Below are 21,473 nucleotides of genomic sequence, written 5' to 3'. Positions count from 1 at the left end.
AACAAATGGATTGTTACACGAGAAAGAGCTTTGTCAGCTATAAAGCCCTGTGTAGAGTAAGGTGATGGTGGTGGTTATCATGGTACCAGGAATTGCAGTCCTTGGATTCTTGGCTTCCTTTTATAATTCTGGGCAAAACACTTTGTCTTCTCATCCACAGAATGGGGGAAATTTTACTCTTGGTGTGTCTGTTGCTATTCCACAACCACTTCTGTGTATGTGTGTGTTTAACTAGAACCATTTCTGAAATGTATTAGACAAAGTCAGCGTTGCAAGATTCTTCCCAACAAAGAAACTTCTGGCAAATCAGGTTTTTTTCTTTCTCCCACTTGCCTGGTTTGTCTCTTTTGAGTGTTAGTGGGTCTGGTGTTTGTAGAATTAGGGAATTAAAAGTTAGTGTGTGCTTTGCTCTTGGCTCTTTTATAGAGTGATCTTCAGGTCCAGTCTCAGGTTGGGGGTTACCATTGAGAAGTACTTCTTTTTTTTTTTTTTTAATATATTTTATTTATTATTTTTGGTTGTGTTGGGTCTTCATTGCTGCACGTGGGCTTTCTCTAGTTGCAGTGTGCGGGCTTCTCATCACGGTGGCTTCTCTTGTTGCAGAGCACAGGCTCTAGAGCACAGGCTTCAGTAGATGTGGCCCGTGGGCTTAGTAGTTGTGGCTTGTGGGCTCTAGAGCGCAGGCTCAGTAGTTGTGGCTCACGGGCTTAGTTGCTCTGAGGCATGTGGGATCTTCCCGGACCAGGGCTTGAACCCGTGTCCCCTGCATTGGCAGGCAGATTCTTAACCACTGCGCCACCAGGGAAGCCCCGAGAAGTACTTCTTAACGTAAATCCTTGTATCTTGTCAGGACCTAGAAAGTGGCAAGAGATAATAGCACCCATTTATATATTTCCGTAGCACCTGTGCTGCTGTTTATTGTACCACGGTTGTGTGATGGTCTGATTGGAATCTTCATGCCATAAGCTCCAGTGTGGGCAGAGACTGCACCTGTTCTGCTCACCATTGTTTCCTCAGCATCTAGCAAAGTGTCCTAGCCCATGGTGTCAATGACTGAATATTTGCTGAGTCAGTGAATGACTTTTCCAGAGCTCTGTATCACTTTTGTGGGATTGAGTGAATCTCTCGCATTGTTTTGAGTAGATAGTGATCTCTTCTAGCATCTCAAATCCTGGTGACCTGGTACTTCTGCTTACATGCAGTCTTGCCCCTCAGCCAAACCTGATAATGCAGCATGCAGCCACTGGCCTCTCTAGGGCTCCCAGGACCCTGGGCTGCAGGGTCACAGGCGCTGACTGGGAACCTGACCACCTGTACCTTGTTCTTTCCAGGTTGTGGACCCGGCTTATTAGCAGATGCCAAGATGCGGGTATTTGAACGCTCAGTGTATTTTGGCGATTCCTGCCAAGATGTTCTTAGCATGCTTGGCTCTCCACACAAGGTCTTCTACAAGTCAGAAGACAAGGTAGGGAAAATGTGTTTATAAAGTGAATAGGTGGTGTCTCTCTCTCTTTTTTTTTTCAATCAACTTTAACTTAATATTGAGTAAATGTAAACTGCTGTTTTCCCATAGGACCTGCTCTATTAAAGCTGATGGAAAAGTAAATTGACAGCTCTTTTCTGACCCCTGTTGGTCAGATTGTTCTGCCTTTCCTTGGAGACCAGGGCGCAGTCTATAGTCAACCAAAGCTGGCTGGGTTGTTCGGCACCATCATGTGGGACTCCCACACTCTTGCTTCCCCAACAGATTAATGTTATACAAGAAACACAGTTTGTAGACTCATTTAATCCAAGAATTAAATGTATTAAGGGGTTGGATTTCAATTCATTGTTATTTTTTCCCCAACAGATGAAGATTCATTCTCCTTCTCCTCATAAGCAAGTTCCATCGAAGTGCAATGACTACTTTTTTAACTACTTCACTCTCGGAGTGGTAAGTTGTGATTCCTTAGAGAAGCGTTCCATTTCTGTGGGAGTGTGCAGTGCCCCTGGGCATACCTGTGTGCATACATGCAGCTTTAACCATGCCTGGCTGCAGGAAACCTAGCCCTAGCTGGCTTTACCAGGGTCATCTTGCATTGGCATTGGTACCCCCAAAGTAGACCTTTCCTGTCACCACCGTTGCTGAGAAACACTGGGTTCTCTGGTATGTCTTGATTTCTTTTCTGAGGGAAACATGATCCACAAGTAGAGGCTGCAGGAGTCATTCAGGTTAAGATGTTTTGGGAACTGCTGTTTTGTAGAGCATAGGACCCTCTTCTGGAGCCAAAAAACAGGCAAACAAAAAAGGCTTAAAGTCTGGGAGTGTGCTTGTGTATTTTTAGGGGATCACCCTAGAGGCACTGCTGCGGCCCTGTGCTCTGGACATACGGTGCTGAATGGAGCTGTGGCCATCGGTGCTGACAGTCCAGCTGGTAGATGTGTGTGTGAGAGAAATGATAGTGTAAAGAAACTGCACCAGCAGGATAGAGCTCAGAGGGCAGGGCTAGCCTGGATATTGGGTTTTCTAACCGTTCAGCTTTCTAGGGCCTGAGGCCCTGAAGCAGTAAAGAAATGGTATACTCCAGAGAGGGTGAAAGGAGGAGGACTGGGTCTGCCAGTGTGGAAAAGACCAGAGAGGAGCCAGGAGTAGCAGGGGAGAGGCAATGGGATCATAAACTCTTGAGGGTAGGATGGTGGCTGGAGGGAATGGCACTGTTGTAAGCTGAACCTCTTTTTTTTTTTTTTAATATTTATTTTATTTATTTGGTTGCACCGGGTCTTAGCTGCAGCAGGCAGACTCCTTAGTTGCAGCTCGCCAGCTCCTTTAGTTGCAGCACATGTGCTCCTTAGTTGGGGCTCACTGGCTCCTTAGTTTTGGCAGGCAGGCTCCTTAGTTGCAGCATGCATGTGAGATCTAGTTCCCTGACCAGGGATCAAACCCGGGCCCCCTGCATTGGGAGCGTGGAGTCTTAACCACTGCGCCACCAGGGAAGTCCCAAGCTGAACCTCTTTTTGAGTTCAAGGGCCAGTGATGATAGGTGTCAGGGAAGATGGAGCGAATGGACCAGCCCTGATGGGACATGGTGTGGCTATTGGTGGATGGCTGGAGTCAGGGGTAACCCTGGGGTCTCAGGCAGAACAGCTGACAGGATGTGAACCTGAGAAGGGTGTGGCAGGGTACGAAGAGGTGTTTGATAGGCAGTGTCAAATCCAGATCTGAGTCCTGGCTAGAGGCTAGCCTTTACTTCAGTTCCAAGGGTTGCTGACTCCCACAGAGAGGGCCTGTGGAAGCCAGAAGGGTCTGGCAGGTCATGGCATTCAGAATAGCCAGATGCCTTGAGTCCCTTGAGAGTCAGGTGGCCTCTGAATCTTCTTGTTAGCCTGTAAGCCAAAATCTGTGCTTGGTTACTTTTTTTTTTTTTTTTAACATCTTTAAAAAAATATGGAACACTTCACGAATTTGCATGTCATCCTTGTGCAGGGGCCACGCTAATCTTTTCTGTATCGTTCCAACTTTAGTATATGTGCTGCCGAAGTAAGCATTCGGTTACATTTTTTTATCAGGTGTTTTTGGTCAGGAAAGATATCCCTGACTGTGTTTGAGTTCCCAAGCAGTGGGAGCTGTAGCCCCTTGTGCCTTTTGGGCCTACTGGTACAAGGTTTGGAATGAGGTGGCCTGTAGATGGTTCGGTGTATGTCATCATCACTTCACACTCAGCCTCAGCTGTCCCCTTGATTGTTATTTGGGAGAAAGCTGTTCCCCAAGGGCATCCCCACTTGGGCATCCTTGTTTTCTATCCCAGGACATCCTCTTTGACGCGAATACACACAAAGTGAAGAAGTTTGTCCTACACACCAATTACCCTGGACATTATAATTTTAATATGTGAGTATACCTGTACCTGCCCCTCCAGGAAAGAGAGCTTGTGGCTTTGGATGTTTGCTATTTCATGGAAAGCAAACATTTCCTGAGTGTTGGCTCTGTTCCTGGTATAGTACCCATTATCTTACATCTCTCCATTTATACCCATTTAACAAATAGGGAAATAGATTCAGAAAGCTTGGCCTCTTATCTGAGGTGATAGGGTCTTCAGAGCCCCCAAGCTGTGCCCTTTTTGGTTTGACTCCAGTGCCCAAATCTGGCCTCTTCCAGGGAACACTGTGTCAGGCCCAGAGCCAGGGCTTTGGGCAAGTGTGCTTGATCCTGTTTTTCCTGGGGTGCAGAGTTGAGATGTGGGGGTGGTCAAGGCCTCCCAAGGGGTTCAACCTTTACCCATCTGCCTTCTCTCTAGTTATCACCGCTGTGAGTTCAAGATCCCACTAACCATAAAGAGAGGTGAGTAGTCAGTGTCCTCAGGGTAAGGAAAGGGTTTTAGAATCAGTCTCTCATGATGAGAAGAGATGATGATCCGAGAAGAGGTGATGATCCAAGCAGAGAGGGTGGCAGTGGTTGGGTTTGTGGCGTCTTTGCCCACCTGCTTCTGCCCATAGCCTCAGCTCCTCTGGGTTGGGCTCTGTGTTCTGGGGGCCACAGTGTTCTTGGTCTGTAGTCTCCTGGAGGCCCTCAAGGTCTTATCCTGTGACCATGGGATTGCTGCTTTCCAAACTTCAATCCCAGTGCATAGGGTGGCTAGGGCTGGGGTCACAGGTGGGCTGAGACATCTACCTGAGCAGGTGTGGAACTGAATCCGGGCTAGGCCAGCAACCAACCACCCTGTGTTCTCTTTTCAGAAAACACAGATGGTCAGACAGAAACATGCACGACCTACAGCAAGGTAAGCTCCTATTTTCCCACCTGATGCAGTCTGAAAATGAGGTAGGCATCAGCCTGCCAGCAGTCTGGGTTCCCATGTCCTTTGGGCCAGCCATTTGTCACGGGTGGGGTCAGGTCCCTGCTAATCCCGTGTCACCCCCATCCCTCTTGCAGTGGGACAACATCCAGGAGCTCCTGGGCCACCCTGTGGAGAAGCCTGTTGTCCTGCACAGGTGAGTGGGAGGCTGCTGTCTCTGATCACCCCATCTGGCTCCTCACAGCCCAGAAGGTCCAGGGAGCCCTAGCAGTGGGTATGGCTTAATGACAGAAATGACAGAAATTTCTGGTGTTGCCATAGACATGCTTCCTGCCGCAACCCTGCGTGCTAGGACTAGGCCAGCTGTTCTGCATGTTTACTCGCACCAGAGAGGCTGCCCCTTGGGATAGCTCCCCCTTCTCCCACCTACCTCCAGGTATGGGGACCTTTTCGCCTCTAGTTATTCAGAAAGGGAGGCAGTTTTGACTAGCTGTCCTGGGCTCCCTTTTCCCTATCAAAGCTGCTACCTGCTTTAGTTAACAGCCCAATACCTGGTTGCATCCTGCCTGAGGCTCCCTCTCCCTCCTGACTCTGCACCACTCCAGTCCAATTGCATGTTAACTTTCTGTGCCAGCTGGACTATGTAGGATTTGGTGCTTGAATGAGGCCCATCACTATGACTAGGACCTCAAGGGCCTGTGTGGGAAACACTCACAGCCACGAGGGACCACTGGCTAATAGCCCCCATCCCAAAAGGAACCGGATGCCCTGCCTGGCCTTGGCCTCTGTCTGCCCCTCTAACTGTGGCTTCCCTGGCCTCAGGTCCTCCTCCCCAAACAACACCAACCCATTTGGCTCCACATTCTGCTTTGGTCTTCAGCGGATGATCTTTGAGGTAAGCCCTGGGGGTTGAGTGGCCGGTGGTCATGGTGAGGACAGGCAAGTGATTGAGAGAGAGATTGGGGAGGGCCTAAGGGCCCTGCTGAGCAGGTTAATCAAACAAGATGAGAGGAAATTGGGATCCCACATTTATATTTGAAAATGTGAGTACAATAGGAAGGGGAACCACAGGGCAAGTGGGGCTCAGTCCGGGGGTGTTGGGGGCCTTTAAATGCCATGTGAATGAACATGCTATGGGGTGAGTGGCTATAGAGGCCCCACTGGCTTGGGAGAAGAATGGGCTGCCCCTGTTTTCCCATCTGGATGTCATACCTTCAGCAGACCTCTAGCAGTTCCAGAAGGACCGGACAAATGGGTGTGGTCAAGTTTATATATCCCAGAGAAACAGGCAGACACAGGAGCAGAGATGACCCCCTTAGCATGAGTTGGGGGGTGTTGAGGGGTCAGTCCAGCCCCATGTGCAGGTGGGTTGCACACACAACCTCCAGCCCCTGTGCACAGGAGCTGCCTCAAGTCCCTTCTCTTCAGTCACAGCCCAGGACTGATGCCACTGGTGGTTTTTGTGGGTTTGATTGCCTGCTCTGCTTACATTCCTTCAACTCCTCCCCCTTGACTCGCTGTCATCTTCTCATAACAGGTCATGCAGAACAACCACATTGCCTCAGTGACCCTTTATGGCCCCCCCAGGCCTGGTGCCCACCTGAGAACCGCGGAACTCCCCTAGGAACATCACCACCCATGCCCCTCTGCCCCATGGAACTGTGTATCGCATCCTGTTCAGCAGGCCACCCTGTGGGTTTTCTTGGACACCTTGCCAGTGTGGAAGGGCTGTTGTGATATTTTGAGGTGGGGCTCAGGCTGGGTGCTCTGCCATGGGGTGAGAGGCCCAGATATTCTTCTGTGCGATCTCAGCCTGCTGGTGCCAACAGGGGACACAGACTGCAAAGAGAAGCACAAACTCTGAGCCTTGATACCTGGACCCAGGAGCTCTCGACTAACATGTAGGGAGACAGGGTTCTGTCTCCCCTGTCCCCCATACATTGGGAAAACTTGGGGCTCTTTCTCTGGCTGAGGACACAGGCACCCAGACAAGGACAGGGTCCTGCCTTTGGCCCAGCATTGCCACATGACCCTCAAGGCAAGCAGGTAGCATGTCCGTAGTACTTGGTTGCAACTTTTGCACTACATCCACTTTAGTTACTTGATGAGCTGGCTGTGGCCAAGGTGGCTCACTTGCCCTTCCCTGTTTCTTTCTTGCATGTGCTCCCTGCCAGGCCCAGTAGGCACACCCAACTGGTTGAAACACAACTTTCTACCATCAAGGTACGTGCCCAGGCCTGGTTCCCACCCCTCTTGGAGCCAGCCTTCAAGGCCGCCTGTTCCCCTACTCTGCCGCAACCTGGCTGGCAGCGCTGCATGTTTCCATCCTGTTTGCCTCTTTGTTTTAATGCCAAAGTTTTAGCCAAAGACATCTTCCTCCTTTTTTTTGTGTTTCAGCATTCTGTTCTGCACTGTGGGCTTGGCTCCCCTCCCTCAGCTCTGGGCAGTGTCCCCTGGCCGGGCCCATTCACGGCTCAAGGCCTCTGGGGATCATGGAGGGCTGGGCTGCTCAGTCTCTTCGTGGGACTTGCTAAGGAAAGTAGCATATGTGCTTTAAAAATATTAATCCTTTTGAAAAGAATTGAGAAGAGAAATGTATAATTTTATCCCATTTTTAATATTTTGGTCTAGCGACTTGTGATACATAGATGACAATTTTGTGAGTTTTTCAAATGTGTGTACAGATTTTTGTAAATATGACTCTTTTGTAATTAACTCATGTACAGCCTCATCCTGTATAGTTTAACAATGAATGTGCAGGGGACCTGCCCCGGGCGCCTGTGTGGTGCCTGGGCCTACAGCCAGGCTTGTGTGGCGTTCCCATGACTTTGTTACTGATTGGTGTCTTCCCATGTGGACTGTGGCCTGGCCAGAGACCCTCACGCATCCCACTGTGGGGCAGCCAGGACTGTTCCCATCCTCCTAGCATGGGGGAACCTTCCTCATGCCCTGCCCATACCCCTCCTCCAATAAAGACCTATGCCCTCCGCGACAGCTCCCCATGTGCTGTTGCTGGGATGTTTATACTAAAATGAGCGTGGAGGCATTGATTTTTTTGAGAAAGGGGGTGGTTGAAGAATATGGGGAAATTTACAGCTGGAGGAGTTATCTTAGAAAAAGGCTCCTTGGCTCCTCTGAAGGGGGCAGCACAGGCTCCAGTGGGAGAATGGCACAGTTGTGTGGGTGTAGGTGGGTAGCTGGACGTGGGGGAAGACTAGGTAGGACAATGTGCTCAGTCCCTGTGTGCCTCCATCCCTAATGTTCCAGCTAGTCCAGGGCTCAGGAGGCGTTGGCCCCAGGAAAGCAGATCTAAAGACCTAGACGTGGCTAAGAATGCAGTTTGAAGGGGCAAATAGGAAGCAAAACACCTACTTTCAGATTGAGTTGTGGCAGAATCTGCCGGTTCCGTGAGGACTGAGGCTAGGCCCCTACCCATCCCTGTGGGGTCCAACCTTGAGAAAGATCTGCATTTGTTGGCATCACTCTAGGGGTTCCAAACTAAGAAGTATGGTCAGATTCCATGAGCCTCTGCCACGCCCACCCCCACCCACGTCCCTACTAGGAGGACCAAGCACGTTCACCTGCTTGGCAAAGAGCCTGGTTCACCACCACCTCAGCCCTGGCTGTCTCAAAGGGCCCCCATTAGATTTGCTCCAGATCACCTCCCAGTAGGGTGGGTCAGCAGGAACCAAGCTCAATCTTCACTCCCCGGGACCTTCTGGAGGCAGACACCTGGATGCCCCTTTCTGGGGAAGAACGACATACACAGCACTAATCCGCCTGGGAAACCTACTCTTCAAGCTACCTCCCACTTACATCCTGGGTCTGAATGAGGGGGGCTTGGAGCTGTGACAGGTGGCTAGGGGCCCCACTGGAAGGGACCCGCAGCAACAGGCCATGGACGCGCACAGGCTGGCCCGTGCGGCCGGTGCAGCAAGTGCCACATAAGCCATATGTCAGCAGCCGAGAGCCCGTGCACTACAACCAGCTCGCGGTAAAAGCAGGGGTCGAAGGTGCGGAGGTGCGGAGCGGCTGAAGGTCGAGGGATGCCAAAGGTGCGGAAAGCAGGGTGAGGCTCAGGCGTGAGACGCAGGCGCTGTAGACACATGCCCAAAAAGACGTCGTCAATGGGGAAAAGCTCAACCTGCGAGCAGGCACCGGCCAGGCGGCGCAGCGTGGCCCCCGAGAGCACGAAGCCGCCGCCGCCTGCGTAGGCCGGGTAGGCGGGCAGGCCGTACACAGCCTCAGGGATGTAGTACTTGCTGGCCCGCACGCGGATTGGCCGCGCCTGCACTATCACGTCACCTGCAAGCAGGTCCTGCTCCGGGTCCCTTGGCGCCAGGAACTCCAGCAGGTTTCCCACGTGCACAAACACGTCGGCGTCGCCCTTAAAAACGAAGCGCACGTCGGGGCAGTAGGCGGAGGCCCAGGCCAGAAAATGGATCTCCTTGAGCGTTAGGTTGAAGAAAGTGTCGTCGAAGGCCCAGAGCAGGATGTCCGCGTACGCACGGCTCTCAGCACGCAGCAGGGCGCTCCAGTGCGTTCGAGTGCCCGCCCCCTCCGCGTCTGCCCCGTCTGTGCCCGCGCCCCGGGGCACGCCCAGCAAAAACACCCGGCGCACTAGCGCCCCCTGCACGCGACCCTCAGCACCCCACGTCTGGCGCACGGCTTGGCGCCGCTCGAAGTCCGCAGCCACCGACTTGACGGCGATGAGCAGGTCGGGTCCGCCGGGGGGTGCGCCATTTCCTCGGCACTTGTGCGGCTGGTTAATGAGGAGAGGGAAGCGCCGCTGGTCCTTGGCTCGCAGATAGCGGCCGAAGTCAAAGGGTCCCGTGGGCGTGGGCGGCTCCGGCGTATCCTCTTCGTAGGCCGGCGGGGCTGCGCCTGCGTCCGGCGCCTGAAATACACGGAGCCCCGGGGTGGGCCCCGGCGCCGCCCTCCCTTGAGCTCCCGGCGCGCTCGTCGTCGGGGCCGCGCCATCGCGCTGCGCATAAAGCAGGAGGCCGAGGGCGGCGCCGAGGAGCAGCGTGAGCGACGCTTCTCCGCGTAGGCGCAGCCTCCGCCTCATGTCCGCCTGGCAGGCGCCCGCGGCCCCTGCGGAGAGACTCAGTCAGGGGCTCAAGACAAGGAAGCCAGCAGCCGGCAGGGGCTCCGGCCCCGCCCTCCCCGGGGGTAGGGCGCGGGAGGCCACACGCCTGGGGTCTCCGGCTGCCGGCCGTTCATCCCCCTCCGTTGTCCTCCTACTTTGGGCCCTGACCCCCCACCGGGATGGGCACCCTGAAAGGGCAAGAAGTTTCTCCTAGTAGCCGACTCCCACCCTCTCAGCTCCGGCCTAGCACGGTGCCCCAGAGCCAGAACAGGGAGACGCGGAGCCTCGGCCCCACCCCCTTCCCGCGCTGAGGCCGAATCCCTTCTACCCATCCCTACCCACCACGGCGGTCCTTGGGATCCTGATACACGTTCGGCCCTTGGGAGCGGCGTGGCCCCGGATGCCGGGGCCTCCGGGGCTCAGCGCAGGGTCCCAAGGGCGGCCATGGACGGGGCCTGGGCCAAATGCAACGTTGGCAGGAAGGGGGGCCGGGGCCGCTGCCACGTGACCCTACAGCTGTGTGCGCCCGGACATCTGGAGCTCAGTCAGCTCCGCCCTGGCGCTGCAGGAGCGCTGTCTCCGAGTGGAGACTAATCTCTGAGAGGGATCCTCACGGTCAGCTCTCTCTGGGAAGACGCAAAGTGGTGAGTTCTGGTCTCCGTGCAGGCTCAAACTTCCCAATTCTGCCTTTCCAGGGGACAGGAAGAAGCACTAACCTTTCTGGTTAGTTTCCCCACCCCTGCCTCTCCGGAGCGGAAAGGGCCTGGGCTGGGCAGGAGCCCCAGCGCAGGAGGGCTTGGCATCGACCCCTCCCACGCCATCCTTGGAAGTGCCTCTCGACAGCTTTCCAGGAGCCCTGGTTCCGCAAGACAGGGTCCAAAAAGTGCCCCGGATACATGGCTGCCTCCTTTCTCCTGGGTCTGCCATGCCTGCCAGCAGACACACCACGCACACAAGGACTAACAAAACTGCGTGCTCAATTCTCACAACCCTGGCAGCAGCTGTCATTGATCATGCCCAGATGGGGACGCTGCCCCTCAGGCAGTTGAGTGACTTGCCCAGGATCGTACAGGCGGAAGGTAAGAGCACTGTCCCAGATCTTCTGGAATTCAGTCCAAGACTCTTTCCTCTGTCATCCCTTGCCCCTCTCCCTATCCATCCACTTGGATGCAGGAGAAGGGGGCCAACCCTGTCTGCTTTAACTTCACAGGTGAGCACTTCAGTCTGTCTCTCCAGAGGCAGTTCTGAGTTCTTTATTCCCTAGTGCCCCAGGCCATCATCACCTCCTGCAGGAAGAAATAACCAAGCCTGGGCCCACTGCAGGCCAGGTAGGGCTGGCAGGGATTGGTTTAGCTTGGGGGACTCCTGAAGTAGACCAGTGAGCAAAGGGTTTGATGTGGACACAGGCGGGCAGAGAGGCGCTCTGGAGATTGAGGGTCCAGGCCTTGCCCAGCTCTGGCTGCCACCTCTCTCTTCTTGGAACTCAGAGCCTCCAGGTCCCAGCCATGCAGTGGGGCCTGGAGTAGACAACACCCACTCCGCCCCGCCCCGCCCCACCCCACCCCAGAGTTTCTGAGGGCAGACTGTGAGAACCAGCACTGCTACCCAGTGCCATCCTCTTTCCAGTGGCTATGACTGTGCCTTCTGACTTCTTCCCACCAATATTCTCCCTTACAAAATAAACCTTCCAACCTGAGCCTCACTCTCCCGGTCACAGACTTCTCAGGAGTCCTCTAGTCCGGCTGTCTCTGCTACCTCACCTCCCATCCCTCCTGTGGTCTGGTTTCAGGCTGTCCACACCATGTCCCAGAAACAGCCCCCACCTAGTAACCTTTTCCCTGACTCCAGTGGACAGTCCGCAGCTTTGACAGATTTGCAGCCTCCATCACAGCAGGTGGGTATTCCCCTGGCTTCCAAATCTGGTTTTCCTCCTTCCTCTTTGGGTTGCTCTTTTTTCTGGTTGGTGACCTTCAGGACCTCCCCCTGGGCCACCCCACCCACTCCCACCTGTACATTTCTGAATCCTAGGCCCGACACTCTCCTGAACTCAAAACTATAGATCCAGCTATCCTTGGACTCTCTCCCTGGATGTTCTATAGGAACATCATGCCCAACTTGTGCCAAACAGAGCAAGCACTTCACCTCCCCCAGGGCCCCTATCTCAGCAGGCAGCTCCACCTTCCATCCAACTGGCAAAGGCAGAAACTCTGGAGTCCTCTCCAACCTTCCTCATTCAGTGTCACCAGGCCTGTTGTCCTTTGTCCTAAACAGCTCTCAATGTTCATCCCTTCCCTCCATCTCTGCTGCTAACTGCCCCAGCCTGGGGCACTGTCTTTTCTCTCTCTCTGCATCCTCACCAGCCTCCCAGCCTTAACTGCCAAAACCCTTTAAAGGCCTCTCACTAGCCTCCAGATAAAATCCAAACTCTGTAAACTGGTTTACCTGACCCCATGCTATCTGCCTCCCCCACTCAACAATGGGTCTCTGCAAATCCACCCACCCCTAGATCCAGCCACTGTAAACCTTCTGTTCTAAATCCCTTCCTCTCACCTTCCTCAAGACCTCACCTGAGGCTGACCATGCCCAGAATATTGCCCTCTCTCATTCCACCGCCCACAACATTCACACTCATTTCTCTCCCAGGAAGCCTAACCCCTAACCTGGGTTAGGCCCCTGCTCAGTTGCTCCCAGAACTCCTTGTATTTTTCACATCAAAAAACTGGTAGTATTTTATTACTGTTTCTTAATATTCAGAGTCCCAGACTGAGTGTGAACTGGGGACAGGCAGGATTCATGTGTTTTGTTCACCACAGTATTTGCAGCACCCAGGATGATGCCTAGGTTACAGCAGGTGCTTAATGAATTATATTGAATTAATGAATAGTAATAAATTGTTCTATGAATGAAGAGGTAAGGTCTGGCTGAAAGCCCCTCTTCTGCGGTGGGAAAAGGTGAGGCAGACCTCTTGCAGCAGGTCCCCCATACGCTCTCTCTATCCTAGTATCTAGAACAGAACCCCCAGTGGCACCCCAGCAGACATTGTGGGTGCTTGTCCGACTCCTGGAGAGGGCAGTCATCTCTGGTTTTCAGTGTGGCCTCAGAGTCCCGTGGGTGGACAGGAGGTCAGCAGTAGCAGCAGAAGGGACCCTACAGTCATCCAGGTGCTCCAAACCCTGGCTGGGCAACTGGCCGACCGCCCCTTTCTCTGGTACCCAGGCTAGGCCAGGCCGCCATGGGGATTCGTGAGGCCCAGCAAGTCCTCTGCCAGGCTGGTGAGCTCGTTCTCCTCGAGCGCCTCCACCAGGCGCTGCAGCGTGGCGCGGCGGCCCTCGGCCTGCACGAAGCGCCGCAGCAGCTGGAAGGCCTGCTCATACAGCCCTTCACGCTCGTATTCATAGGCCAGTGAGTCAAGCGCCGGGTCCCTCAATGCACGACAGCCGCGCTGCAAGGAGCGCCCCACCTTGCGCCACTTGAGGCCCACTGAGCGCGCGAACGTCTGTTGGTCCTGCAGGCTCAGCGGCCGGTTCACTGCAGGGGGAGTGGGAAGCGGAGTGAGCTCGGGACACCCTTCCATTTCCGCCCCGCGACTATCCCGCGCAGACCTCGCCCCTCCCCAAACTCCATCCTCCCGAGGATCCTGCCTCTGCTTCTCTCCGGGAGTCTCACCTACGGGCTGACCCTGGAACAGAAAAGTCTGGCCAGACGGCGGCGGCGGCGGTGGCTTCTCCTCCGACGGAGAGGGTGCCAGAGACTGCGAGGGGGCCGGAGCGCCCTCAACGTCGCCCCCTTGGCCCCCCGAACCGCACGTCAGATTCCTGAGCGCATCCTCCAACTCTGTTAGTTCCTCATCCCGGAGCCGGTCGGGCTAGGGAGGGGAGTGCGGCGTCGGTGGGGGTCTTAGCCGCGAATCCCCACCCCACCCTGGCCCCAGCCCGGCCGCACCTTCTGGGCGAAGATGCAATTCAAACAGCGCTCCTCGTCGGTCAGCAAGGCATCTAGCTGCTCCGCGCCGGCGCGCAACTCCAGTTGCAGCGGCATGGAGTGCAGGGTCAGCTCCGCCGCCAAGCACCCTTGCAGCGCGGCGCGCAGCGCCCCCTCGCGGTAGGTGCGGAGGAAGCGGCCGCAGGCCTGGCGCCCGCTGAAACGCAACTGCACGATCAGCTGCGGATCGCTGCGGTGGATCTTGAGCATCTGCAGCACGTCGGGGCTCCCGCCACTCTCTGCGGAAGCGGGCAGTCAGGTGGCATGCGGGGCCATTCTCCAAGAGGCCGGAGGAGGGATGAAGCCCGAGGTAAGACGCCCTCCCCATCCCCAGACCTAGGGGCGCGGCTATTCGCCAGAGCTCCCAGCTGGGAAGCAAAATTGGGATGTAAACAGCAACAACCCAGAATAAAGGCCAGGACCTATCACAGGGAGCACCCTAGGACGGAGTGTGTGCTACGCTATCCCCAACCCTGAAGCCCCAAATGAGATTGGGCAAAAAGGACGTGGAAAAGACTTTGCAGGGTAGAAAGGGGCGTTTGCCCTGGGCAGCCAAGCCCTCTGGGTAGGTGGCTGGCGGGGCAGGGGGCGGGAGATCTCAGGTTTTCGGCCTCCTAGTGTGGCTCCCCCCGCCCTGGAAGGAGAGGGGCTCTCGCCGCTCTGAGGCCGGAGCCAGATCTCCCAATCGGCTTCAACCTCCTGTGGCCTCTGCCCTGAGATAGGAAAAAGGGACCTGAAAGGTAGGTACTGGGGAGGGGGTCTTGGGCAAGGAGTGCTGCAGTGAGAGAGGAAAAGAAGAGAGAGGCGCGATTAGTAGACAGCAGTGAGCGGGCTGATCCGGGGAGTGGGGGGCATGGAGCAGGGGGACGTTAGTGCACACATAGGTAGATCATACAGAGACACAGAGACACAAGTCTACACCCAAGGGCACACATGCATACACAGAGAAGACAGACCCTACGCAACCAGGTGTCTTCCTCCTCCCTTCCCCAACGAATCTTTTCCTTAAAGTGCTGGTTAAGCACAGGCCCACAGAGTTGAAGAGGTGAGGTCTCAGTCCCTGGCCCCGCCCACAAAAGGCCCCAGGCCAGCCTTTCCTCTCCAAGTGCCCGCCCACTCACGCACCTGCCAGGGCAGTCCGGAGAGCCCTGTACACCGCCACTTTCTGCTGCGGGTGAGCGTAGGCATCCGACAAGACCACCTTGTCCAGCGAGGACTCCACAAATAGGTAGGCACTGCCCACCCACTCCTCAAGCTCATTTGGCCCAGCCGCCATCTTGCCTCCTGGGGACAGAGATAGGCATTCAGATCACCCCCAACCCAGCTCTGGAGACAACTGTCCAGTCCCACGTGGCTAAGCTGTCCCCTCAGCTGACATCCAGCCGTCCCCACCCAGCTGGCATACTTATGAGGGTAAGTTCATCATCCCACAGGCAGCCCCTTGTGCTTCTGGCTCTGCACAGCCCAGCCCAAACCAGCCCAGCCCAGCCAAGGTTTTCAGTGAGGACTGTCTCTCCACTGTCTTCTCAGAGAAAGAGCCCAGGGTCACAGGGATGGAAGAGGAGAGGGACAGTGTTGCAGTAGAAGCAAAGAAGTTCTGCTCCCTCCTCAGGCCAGGGTGTCTCTCTTTTCAAAGCTGACTGGAGACATCCTCATCCTGGATGGTGCCCATGCCCCACAGCACAACCAGGCCCATGTGCTGGTACAGTATGCCCTCAGCTTAAATTTGAGCCCCCAGGATCCCTGTGGGACCACAGCCCCCACTTTGGTTTTCTGACCTGAATTCCTACTATATCTCCAGGCTTCACTTCAAAGGACACCTGTAGTTTGCGCCTGCCCAGATTCCCTCCCGCAATCCTGACTGACCTCTGGGACCTTCCCTCTTCCCTTTTCTCAATCCACATGCCTGTTGTAAGGGCTAACTCCACTCCCTAGCTCCAGGCCTGGGCAAGTGAAACAGGCCTAGCCAATCTGCATATTCCATTCGCCTTCCTGAAATGATTTGTTCAGAGTTGGGCATAGGATTCAAGTTGGACCAATCAGAATCAACCTGCAAATTTGGCTGGACCAATAGGAAAGAGGCATAAGTTTCCCTTCCTATCTTGAAGCTGAGCTAGAAGCAAGGGTAGTTCTCCTCTGCCGCTGCTTGGGAAGAGCCTGACTGAGAATGAAACTGGCACAGGAGGCTACAGAGCCAAGAGATGAAGAAGTGCACTCCTAATCACACTATGTCCCATCTTGGACTTTTCCATTATGTGAGCTAAATCATTTCTGTTTATTCTGTGTTTCAGATCTGCCCCCAGACCCTAACGTGAGAGCCAAAGCTGGGACAGTACCTGGGCAGGGGTGCTCCAGCATCACCCAGACCTGGCAAGAAAAATGATACTTGATAACCCTACCCTGCGTCTGAGCACAGGGACGTACCTTTTGAGCAACACCCCCCCATAATCTTTTGGTAGAAAACATATTAATACTTGTGTGTTTACCCAAAACCATAGTCTGGAAATTAACAGGAAGTTACCATTGTTTACCTCTGTTGGGGAAGGGGGAGACTTGGGGTGATTTTTATTTTCACTGTATTTAGCAATATTCTACTTTATGTAAACCGCATAGATGCAGTCCCGCCCCAAGGGGTAGGTAAGTAGGGGTGGGACCGGGCCGTGGTCTCCCCAGCAGGCCTACCTGAGGGACATTGAAAACCTGGAGGAGGGGGGAAGCTCCCTCACACTCACTACGACTGGACAAATGGGAGAAGTCAAACAGGCCTGCCGGGCTAGAGGTCGAGAAGGCCAGATAACGTTTGAGAAGCGGCCGGGGCCCTTGGCTTGCTTCGCGCCCTTGGGAACTCCTTTCTACGTGTCCTTCCAAAGAAGCCCCTCCTCGGGAAGCCCCGCGCCCCACCCACCCGGAGTCCGCCTCTCTGCGGGCGGGGCCGGGCTGGGTCCTAGGAACTCTTAGCTGAGCTGAGAACTCTTAGCTGGGTACCGACTCAAGAAAATATGCCCCTACGACCGGGAGCCAGACGGTGCAGCGTTCTATTAACACGGCCTAACAGTCCCCGGGTAGCCCCACCTCTGGCAGGGTGGACGGTGACGGCCTGCTGGCGGGCGTGGCCCCTCAAGGACTGACAGGCTGATAGTCCCAGCATCCTACTCAGCTGGGCCGCTCCCGAGCTCTCGACAGGAGCTCCCCGGCCTCCCTCGTTCTGGAGTTCTGCTCTTGCTACTGGCTGGGGAGAGCAAAGGGTTTCTGCTCAAATATCTGTTCAGAAACAGCCCCACCCCCTCCTCTCACCCACAGGGCCCTGCCGCCCCTTGAAATCCCCTAACTGGGACAAGGAACTTTTGGGGACCAAGGTCCGTACCCTCTCTCCCGCCTCCCACGGAAACAGCCCAATAGGCCACCACCACCACCTGACCCGAGCAGCCGCGGATGACAACCGCTCCGCACCCATGCTTCTGAGCCAGGATCCACCTCGGCTCCTGCCGGCACCGGGAAGCCCACCCACTCTCTGCACTAACCTGACCGCCTCCGCCCGTCCTGGATTCCCACGCCCGCCCGGCTCCACTGGATTCGCGCTGCTTCCGGGTGTGCGCGGAGCGCAGGGGCGGTGCCCCAGTCCGAGCCGCCCCATCTGTCCCGGCGTCCCGCCCCTCGGGCTCCCCGCGGTTCCTTCCCACCACTGTCCTCCGCCGCCAGTCCCCAGTCTCTGGGCAAAACCCACTTGGTCCGCTGAGCAGGTAAGAAACTGGCGCCTGAGGTTAGACGGCAGGAAGAACCGCCCGCGGCAAGGGACTTCGAGGACTTGTGGTTCTTACGAGGCCGGAGGGCCCCAGGGTGAGAGCTGCTCCTCTTCCTCCAGCGGGCAACGGATGGATCAACAAGGAGGCGCCCCCTGAGGACCAGACGTTTTTGGTGCCTTCTGTATGGTAGAGCTCGAAGATCTCTGATCTCTGATACTCCCTGACACTCTGAACGGGGTGCCGGTGGGTCCCAAGTTCAGGCCTGGCGGAGGGTATCAGAAGCCCCAGGATACGCGAGGCGCAAATTCCAGCAGGGACCGTTAGCCTAGAAAATAGAAAACTAGCCAGTGGCGTGAAACGTTGGGTACGAAAACCTTTAAGCACCTTAAACTAAAATTGGCAACTTCAAAGAGGACGCACACTTTCCAACAAAGACCGCGCTCTGAGGTGGGTCTGCCGAATTCCAGCTGAACCTAAGCCGCCCAACGGGAGCCTGGGCTGCTCGGGGTTCAGGATCGGAACTTGAACCCAGGGTTCCTCAGGCCCCAGAAACCCAAGACTTTCTCCGCCCCGCCGGCCTTTTCTTGGAAGCACTCAGGACACCTCCCCCTGCGAGGTGGAGGAAAGAGCCTCCCTTCTCTGGGCGGATTCGGTTGCGCCCCACCCGCGTCCCTGCTTTCTGATTGGCTTATGGTCTCTGCCAATTAAAAGTTTTCCCTAATGATCCCGCCCTATTAACCCTATCTTTACTCTCTAGTGACTGGCGGGGCTAGGACCGGGTTTCTCAACTTGGGGCCTGTAGAATCCACAGGAGCTTGTTGAAATTCAGATTCCTGGGCCCTACTCTTTTCGGAGAGCCTAACTTAGTAGGTGGGGCCGTGGAATCTGTAGTGTGAACAAGTGTCCAAGTGATTCTGATGCCCCGCATCCTTTGAGAATGCCTCATTTCAATGGTCCTCGGTGCTTGGGCTTAGTCCTTCCCTAGTACTCAGGGTCGAAATTGGAAGGGAAGCAGTTCAGTGACCCCTGTGAGACTAGTCTGGGCCATCTGGAGGCTGTAAGCGTGTAGTAGAGGGAGGCAGGGGGAGGCAAGTGGGGCCCTCTGAGCTGGGGGGAGGACGTGGTTGTCTGGAGTCAGAGCCTGTGCATCCGCCTTCCAACTTGCTCAGAGAAAACTTTGGTAACTAGAAGAAAGATCCCATAGCATCATCCCAAATCCGGTATTCGGCTTTATCAACGTGGTGCACTGGTCGTGGTTGAGTTCCTTCTAATATAGCATAAAACGTGGATTTGCTCAACAAGTGAGAACGTAGTTTAAAGGAGAATCAGAGATCCTCGGCATCCAGGGCAGATTTCATGGGTCTGTGACCTGTGCACTGCACAGGGCCCCAGGCTTGGTTTAATAACTTGGTTAAATGCTCTGCTGTCGCTGTCTTGAAACCCTTAATAATGTTTTGAGCAAAGAGACCCACATTTTCATTTTGCACTGGGCTCTGCAAATTACATAGCAGCTCCTGGGCTACAAGCATTTCTACACGTAGGCTCCAGGTGCTTCCCTCAACACTTTGGCCTTCCTGCAGCGGAACCCCCACCCCGCGCCCGGCCATGGCGGAACCTGGAGAACAACTGCCGGAGGAGGTGCTGGCACTCATTTTCCGTCACCTGCCCCTGCGGGACCGCGCCGCTGCTGCGAGGGTTTGCAGAGCTTGGGCTGCCGCTGCCACCTGCAGCACTGTGTGGCACAACACGAACATCAGGTGAGCAGGCTCCTCCCGCTCCCGCCTTCTCCCTGGCTCGGTGGAGTCAGGGGTTGGGGAGATACAGTGACTCTCCCCATATTAAGAAGCGTAATCAGGACTTCCAGCGGTCCAGTGGTTAAGACTGGGCACTTCCAATTCAGGGGGCGTGAGTTCGATCCCTGGTCAGGGAACTAAGATTCCACACGCACGAGCCCCCCCCAAAAAAGTGTAATCATTTCTAACATTTATTGGCCGCCCACTGTGTACCAACCATTGTTCTAAGTGCCTTACACATATTAATTTATTTAATCCTCACTAAAACTTTATGTGGTAGATAGGTGGTATTATTATCTCCGTTGCACAGATAGAAAATTGAGGCAGAGACATTTAATCACTTCTTACTCATCTGAGAAGTAGCAGAGGCAAATGTGAACCTGGCAATCCAGAGGTCACGCCCCGCCTCCTTAAAGACCGCTGAGAAAGCCCTGTTCTTAAAATGTCATTGGCTCGCCGTGGCAAGGTTTCAACCAGCGGCAGATGCATCTGAAGTCTTCTAAAGGGATAGGATGGGAGTTCCCTTCTAGCATCACCTTGGAGCGACCAGGCATGGTCGGGACAGGGAGGTGTGTGGGGAGGGGGCAGGAAGTGGGGATGGTAGCTGGAACCCAGGCTGAGGGGTGGGTTAGAGGCCTCTCTCCAGGTCGCGGGGACTCGGCCGGCTGAAGCCTTTTCTCCACCATTCTACCCCCAAGTTGCGACTGTGAGCTAGAAGGCATGCAGCCGCAGTATCTGTCCGCTTGCCTGGACCACGTTCAGAATCTACGTCTGGAATTTGTGCCGTCCAGGGAGCCGAGCCGCCTGGCGGCCATAGAGTTGCTGACCGCACTGGCTGGCCGTAACCCCGAGCTGCGAGGCCTGTGCCTGGAGTGCCGCGGAGAAAAGCGGCTCTTCGACTCGGGCCGCGACGTCCTGGACGCCGTGCACGCCCTCTGTAGGGCTGCCCGCGCACTGCGCCACCTCGACCTGAGGCGCTTGCCCTTCACACTGGACGACGCTCTGGTGCTGCAGGTGGCACACGGCTGCCCGGAGCTCTGCAGCCTTTTCCTGGATAACAGTACGCTGGTGGGCAGCGTGGGGCCAGGCTCCGTGCTGGAGTTACTAGAGGCCTGCCCCTGCCTACGCGCCCTCGGCCTGCACCTGGCCAGCCTGTCGCGCACCGCGCTGGAGGCACTGGCGGCGCCAGACCGCGCACCTTTTGAGCTCCTGGCCCTGCGGTGCGCATGTCCCGAAGACGCACGCGCGCCGCCCCTGCCTAACGAAGCCTGGGCCGAGCTGAGCCGCCGCCACCCTGGACTGGCCGTAGAGCTGGAGCTGGAGCCGGCTCTGCCTGCCGAGAGCGTGACGCGCGTCCTGCAGCCTGCTGTGCCCGTGGCTGCGCTGCGCCTCAGCCTCTCTGGGGACACCGTAGGCCCGGTGCGCTTCGCAGCGCGCCACTACGCCGCAACCTTGAGCGCGCTCGAAGTGCGCGCTGCCGCCTCTGCCGAGCTGAACGCCGCGCTGGAAGAGCTGGCAGAGCGCTGCGCGGGCCTGCGCGAAGTGCACTGCTTCTGCGTGGTGCGACCCTCCGTGCTGCACGCCTTCCGCACGCACTGCCCGCGCCTGCGCAGCTACACGCTCAAGCTAACGCGGGAGCCACATCCCTGGCGGCCCACGCTTGTGACGTGAGGCGACAAACCCTCTTTCCCCTCCCTGCGGACGTGTGACCCCTGAGATGCTGCGTGGGTTTGCCCCGGGGCGCGTCAGCTGCTAGTCCTCTCCTTTAGGACTCTGTTGCCTCTTGTCCCTCTCGAGAATTGGGGGCTGTGGGATGGCGTCGGTACCAGCGCGGAGCAACCTGAGTCCACTCGTTGCTGTCAACATCTGCAGACACCCACTGTCCCCGCCATACGGGGATCACCCTCCTCCAACCCCAGTCCTCTGCAAACGTTGCTCGGCGGCCCCGGCGTGGGAGGAGGGAGGGCACTGGCTCAAAGCATGCCTCAGGGTTGAGTGTGAAATAAATCAAGCAGTATCTCTACGTCCTGTGAAAGGCCGGGTCCGCTCTGAAGGGTGAGGGAGGAGAACCAGCAGAGGCCGGAGGAGGGGTCCG

The 21,473-nt window shown here is 55.9% G+C and overlaps 4 protein-coding genes and 1 non-coding gene across 13 annotated transcripts in view; 2 read left to right on the top strand and 3 right to left on the bottom strand.

The window, feature by feature from the left end:
- Positions 1-7,270, top strand: part of PHAF1 (phagosome assembly factor 1) — a 28,027-nt gene extending 20,757 nt beyond the window's left edge. Inside the window, exons 10-17 of the mRNA XM_057533784.1 lie at positions 1,332-1,465; positions 1,850-1,933; positions 3,786-3,868; positions 4,275-4,318; positions 4,714-4,757; positions 4,910-4,968; positions 5,595-5,667; positions 6,310-7,270. Of these exons, the coding sequence (XP_057389767.1) occupies positions 1,332-1,465; positions 1,850-1,933; positions 3,786-3,868; positions 4,275-4,318; positions 4,714-4,757; positions 4,910-4,968; positions 5,595-5,667; positions 6,310-6,396 (608 nt within the window). The 3' untranslated portion in view covers positions 6,397-7,270. The remainder of the gene's footprint in view (positions 1-1,331; positions 1,466-1,849; positions 1,934-3,785; positions 3,869-4,274; positions 4,319-4,713; positions 4,758-4,909; positions 4,969-5,594; positions 5,668-6,309) is intronic.
- On the bottom strand, positions 3,419-3,525 carry LOC114236003 (U6 spliceosomal RNA). The gene has a single exon (XR_003622059.1). It is a non-coding gene; the product is annotated as a U6 spliceosomal RNA (small nuclear RNA).
- Positions 7,271-7,368: 98 nt separating the features above from the next.
- On the bottom strand, positions 7,369-11,357 carry B3GNT9 (UDP-GlcNAc:betaGal beta-1,3-N-acetylglucosaminyltransferase 9). 2 transcript variants are annotated; one of them, XM_057533785.1, is made up of 2 exons: positions 10,200-11,357; positions 7,369-9,866 (listed from the first exon to the last, which is right to left on the bottom strand). In XM_057533785.1, exon 2 carries the CDS (start codon positions 9,838-9,840, stop codon positions 8,632-8,634), a length of 1,209 nt encoding a protein of 402 aa, XP_057389768.1. In that variant the 5' UTR covers positions 9,841-9,866; positions 10,200-11,357; the 3' UTR covers positions 7,369-8,631. The 2 variants fall into 2 exon arrangements, with proteins under 2 accessions (XP_057389768.1, XP_007198368.2); XM_007198306.2 differs by having other exon boundaries at positions 10,204-11,355.
- Positions 11,358-11,443: 86 nt separating this feature from the next.
- On the bottom strand, positions 11,444-17,496 carry TRADD (TNFRSF1A associated via death domain). 6 transcript variants are annotated; one of them, XM_057533789.1, is made up of 6 exons: positions 16,915-17,024; positions 16,179-16,209; positions 14,968-15,126; positions 13,804-14,081; positions 13,528-13,726; positions 11,444-13,389 (listed from the first exon to the last, which is right to left on the bottom strand). In XM_057533789.1, the coding sequence occupies exons 2-6, from the start codon at positions 16,198-16,200 to the stop codon at positions 13,079-13,081; spliced, it is 969 nt and encodes a 322-aa protein (XP_057389772.1). In that variant the 5' UTR covers positions 16,201-16,209; positions 16,915-17,024; the 3' UTR covers positions 11,444-13,078. The 6 variants fall into 6 exon arrangements, with proteins under 6 accessions (XP_057389772.1, XP_057389774.1, XP_007198139.2 ...); XM_007198077.2 differs by lacking the exon at positions 16,915-17,024 and adding an exon at positions 17,364-17,414 and having other exon boundaries at positions 12,540-13,389; XM_057533791.1 differs by lacking the exons at positions 16,179-16,209; positions 16,915-17,024 and adding an exon at positions 17,261-17,317.
- Positions 17,455-21,445, top strand: FBXL8 (F-box and leucine rich repeat protein 8). Of its 3 annotated transcripts, none has more exons than XM_007198074.2 (3): positions 17,455-17,582; positions 19,166-19,342; positions 20,077-21,418. In XM_007198074.2, exons 2-3 carry the CDS (start codon positions 19,191-19,193, stop codon positions 21,047-21,049), a joined length of 1,125 nt encoding a protein of 374 aa, XP_007198136.2. In that variant the 5' UTR covers positions 17,455-17,582; positions 19,166-19,190; the 3' UTR covers positions 21,050-21,418. The 3 variants fall into 3 exon arrangements, with proteins under 3 accessions (XP_007198136.2, XP_057389769.1, XP_057389770.1); XM_057533786.1 differs by lacking the exon at positions 17,455-17,582 and adding an exon at positions 17,831-18,032; XM_057533787.1 differs by lacking the exon at positions 17,455-17,582 and having other exon boundaries at positions 17,831-19,342; positions 20,170-21,445.
- Positions 21,446-21,473: the final 28 nt, after the last annotated feature.

Source organism: Balaenoptera acutorostrata, chromosome 19 (assembly GCF_949987535.1).
Source record: "Balaenoptera acutorostrata chromosome 19, mBalAcu1.1, whole genome shotgun sequence".
In the NCBI taxonomy this organism is placed as follows: domain Eukaryota; kingdom Metazoa; phylum Chordata; class Mammalia; order Artiodactyla; family Balaenopteridae; genus Balaenoptera; species Balaenoptera acutorostrata.
This window is presented reverse-complemented; position numbering and strand designations above follow the sequence as displayed.

Excerpts from the sequence above, each read along its gene's own strand:
- FBXL8 (XM_007198074.2), top strand. The coding sequence starts at position 19,191 with ATGGCGGAACCTGGAGAACAACTGCCGGAGGAGGTGCTGGCACTCATT. Across the intron at positions 19,343-20,076 it reads TGGCACAACACGAACATCAG|TTGCGACTGTGAGCTAGAAG; the intron begins GTGAGCAGGCTC and ends TCTACCCCCAAG.
- TRADD (XM_057533788.1), bottom strand. The coding sequence starts at position 16,990 with ATGCTGGGACTATCAGCCTGTCAGTCCTTGAGGGGCCACGCCCGCCAG. Across the intron at positions 14,082-14,967 it reads TCTCCGGACTGCCCTGGCAG|AGAGTGGCGGGAGCCCCGAC; the intron begins GTGCGTGAGTGG and ends CCGCTTCCGCAG. Across the intron at positions 13,727-13,803 it reads ATTGCATCTTCGCCCAGAAG|CCCGACCGGCTCCGGGATGA; the intron begins GTGCGGCCGGGC and ends TCCCCTCCCTAG.
- B3GNT9 (XM_057533785.1), bottom strand. The coding sequence starts at position 9,840 with ATGAGGCGGAGGCTGCGCCTACGCGGAGAAGCGTCGCTCACGCTGCTC.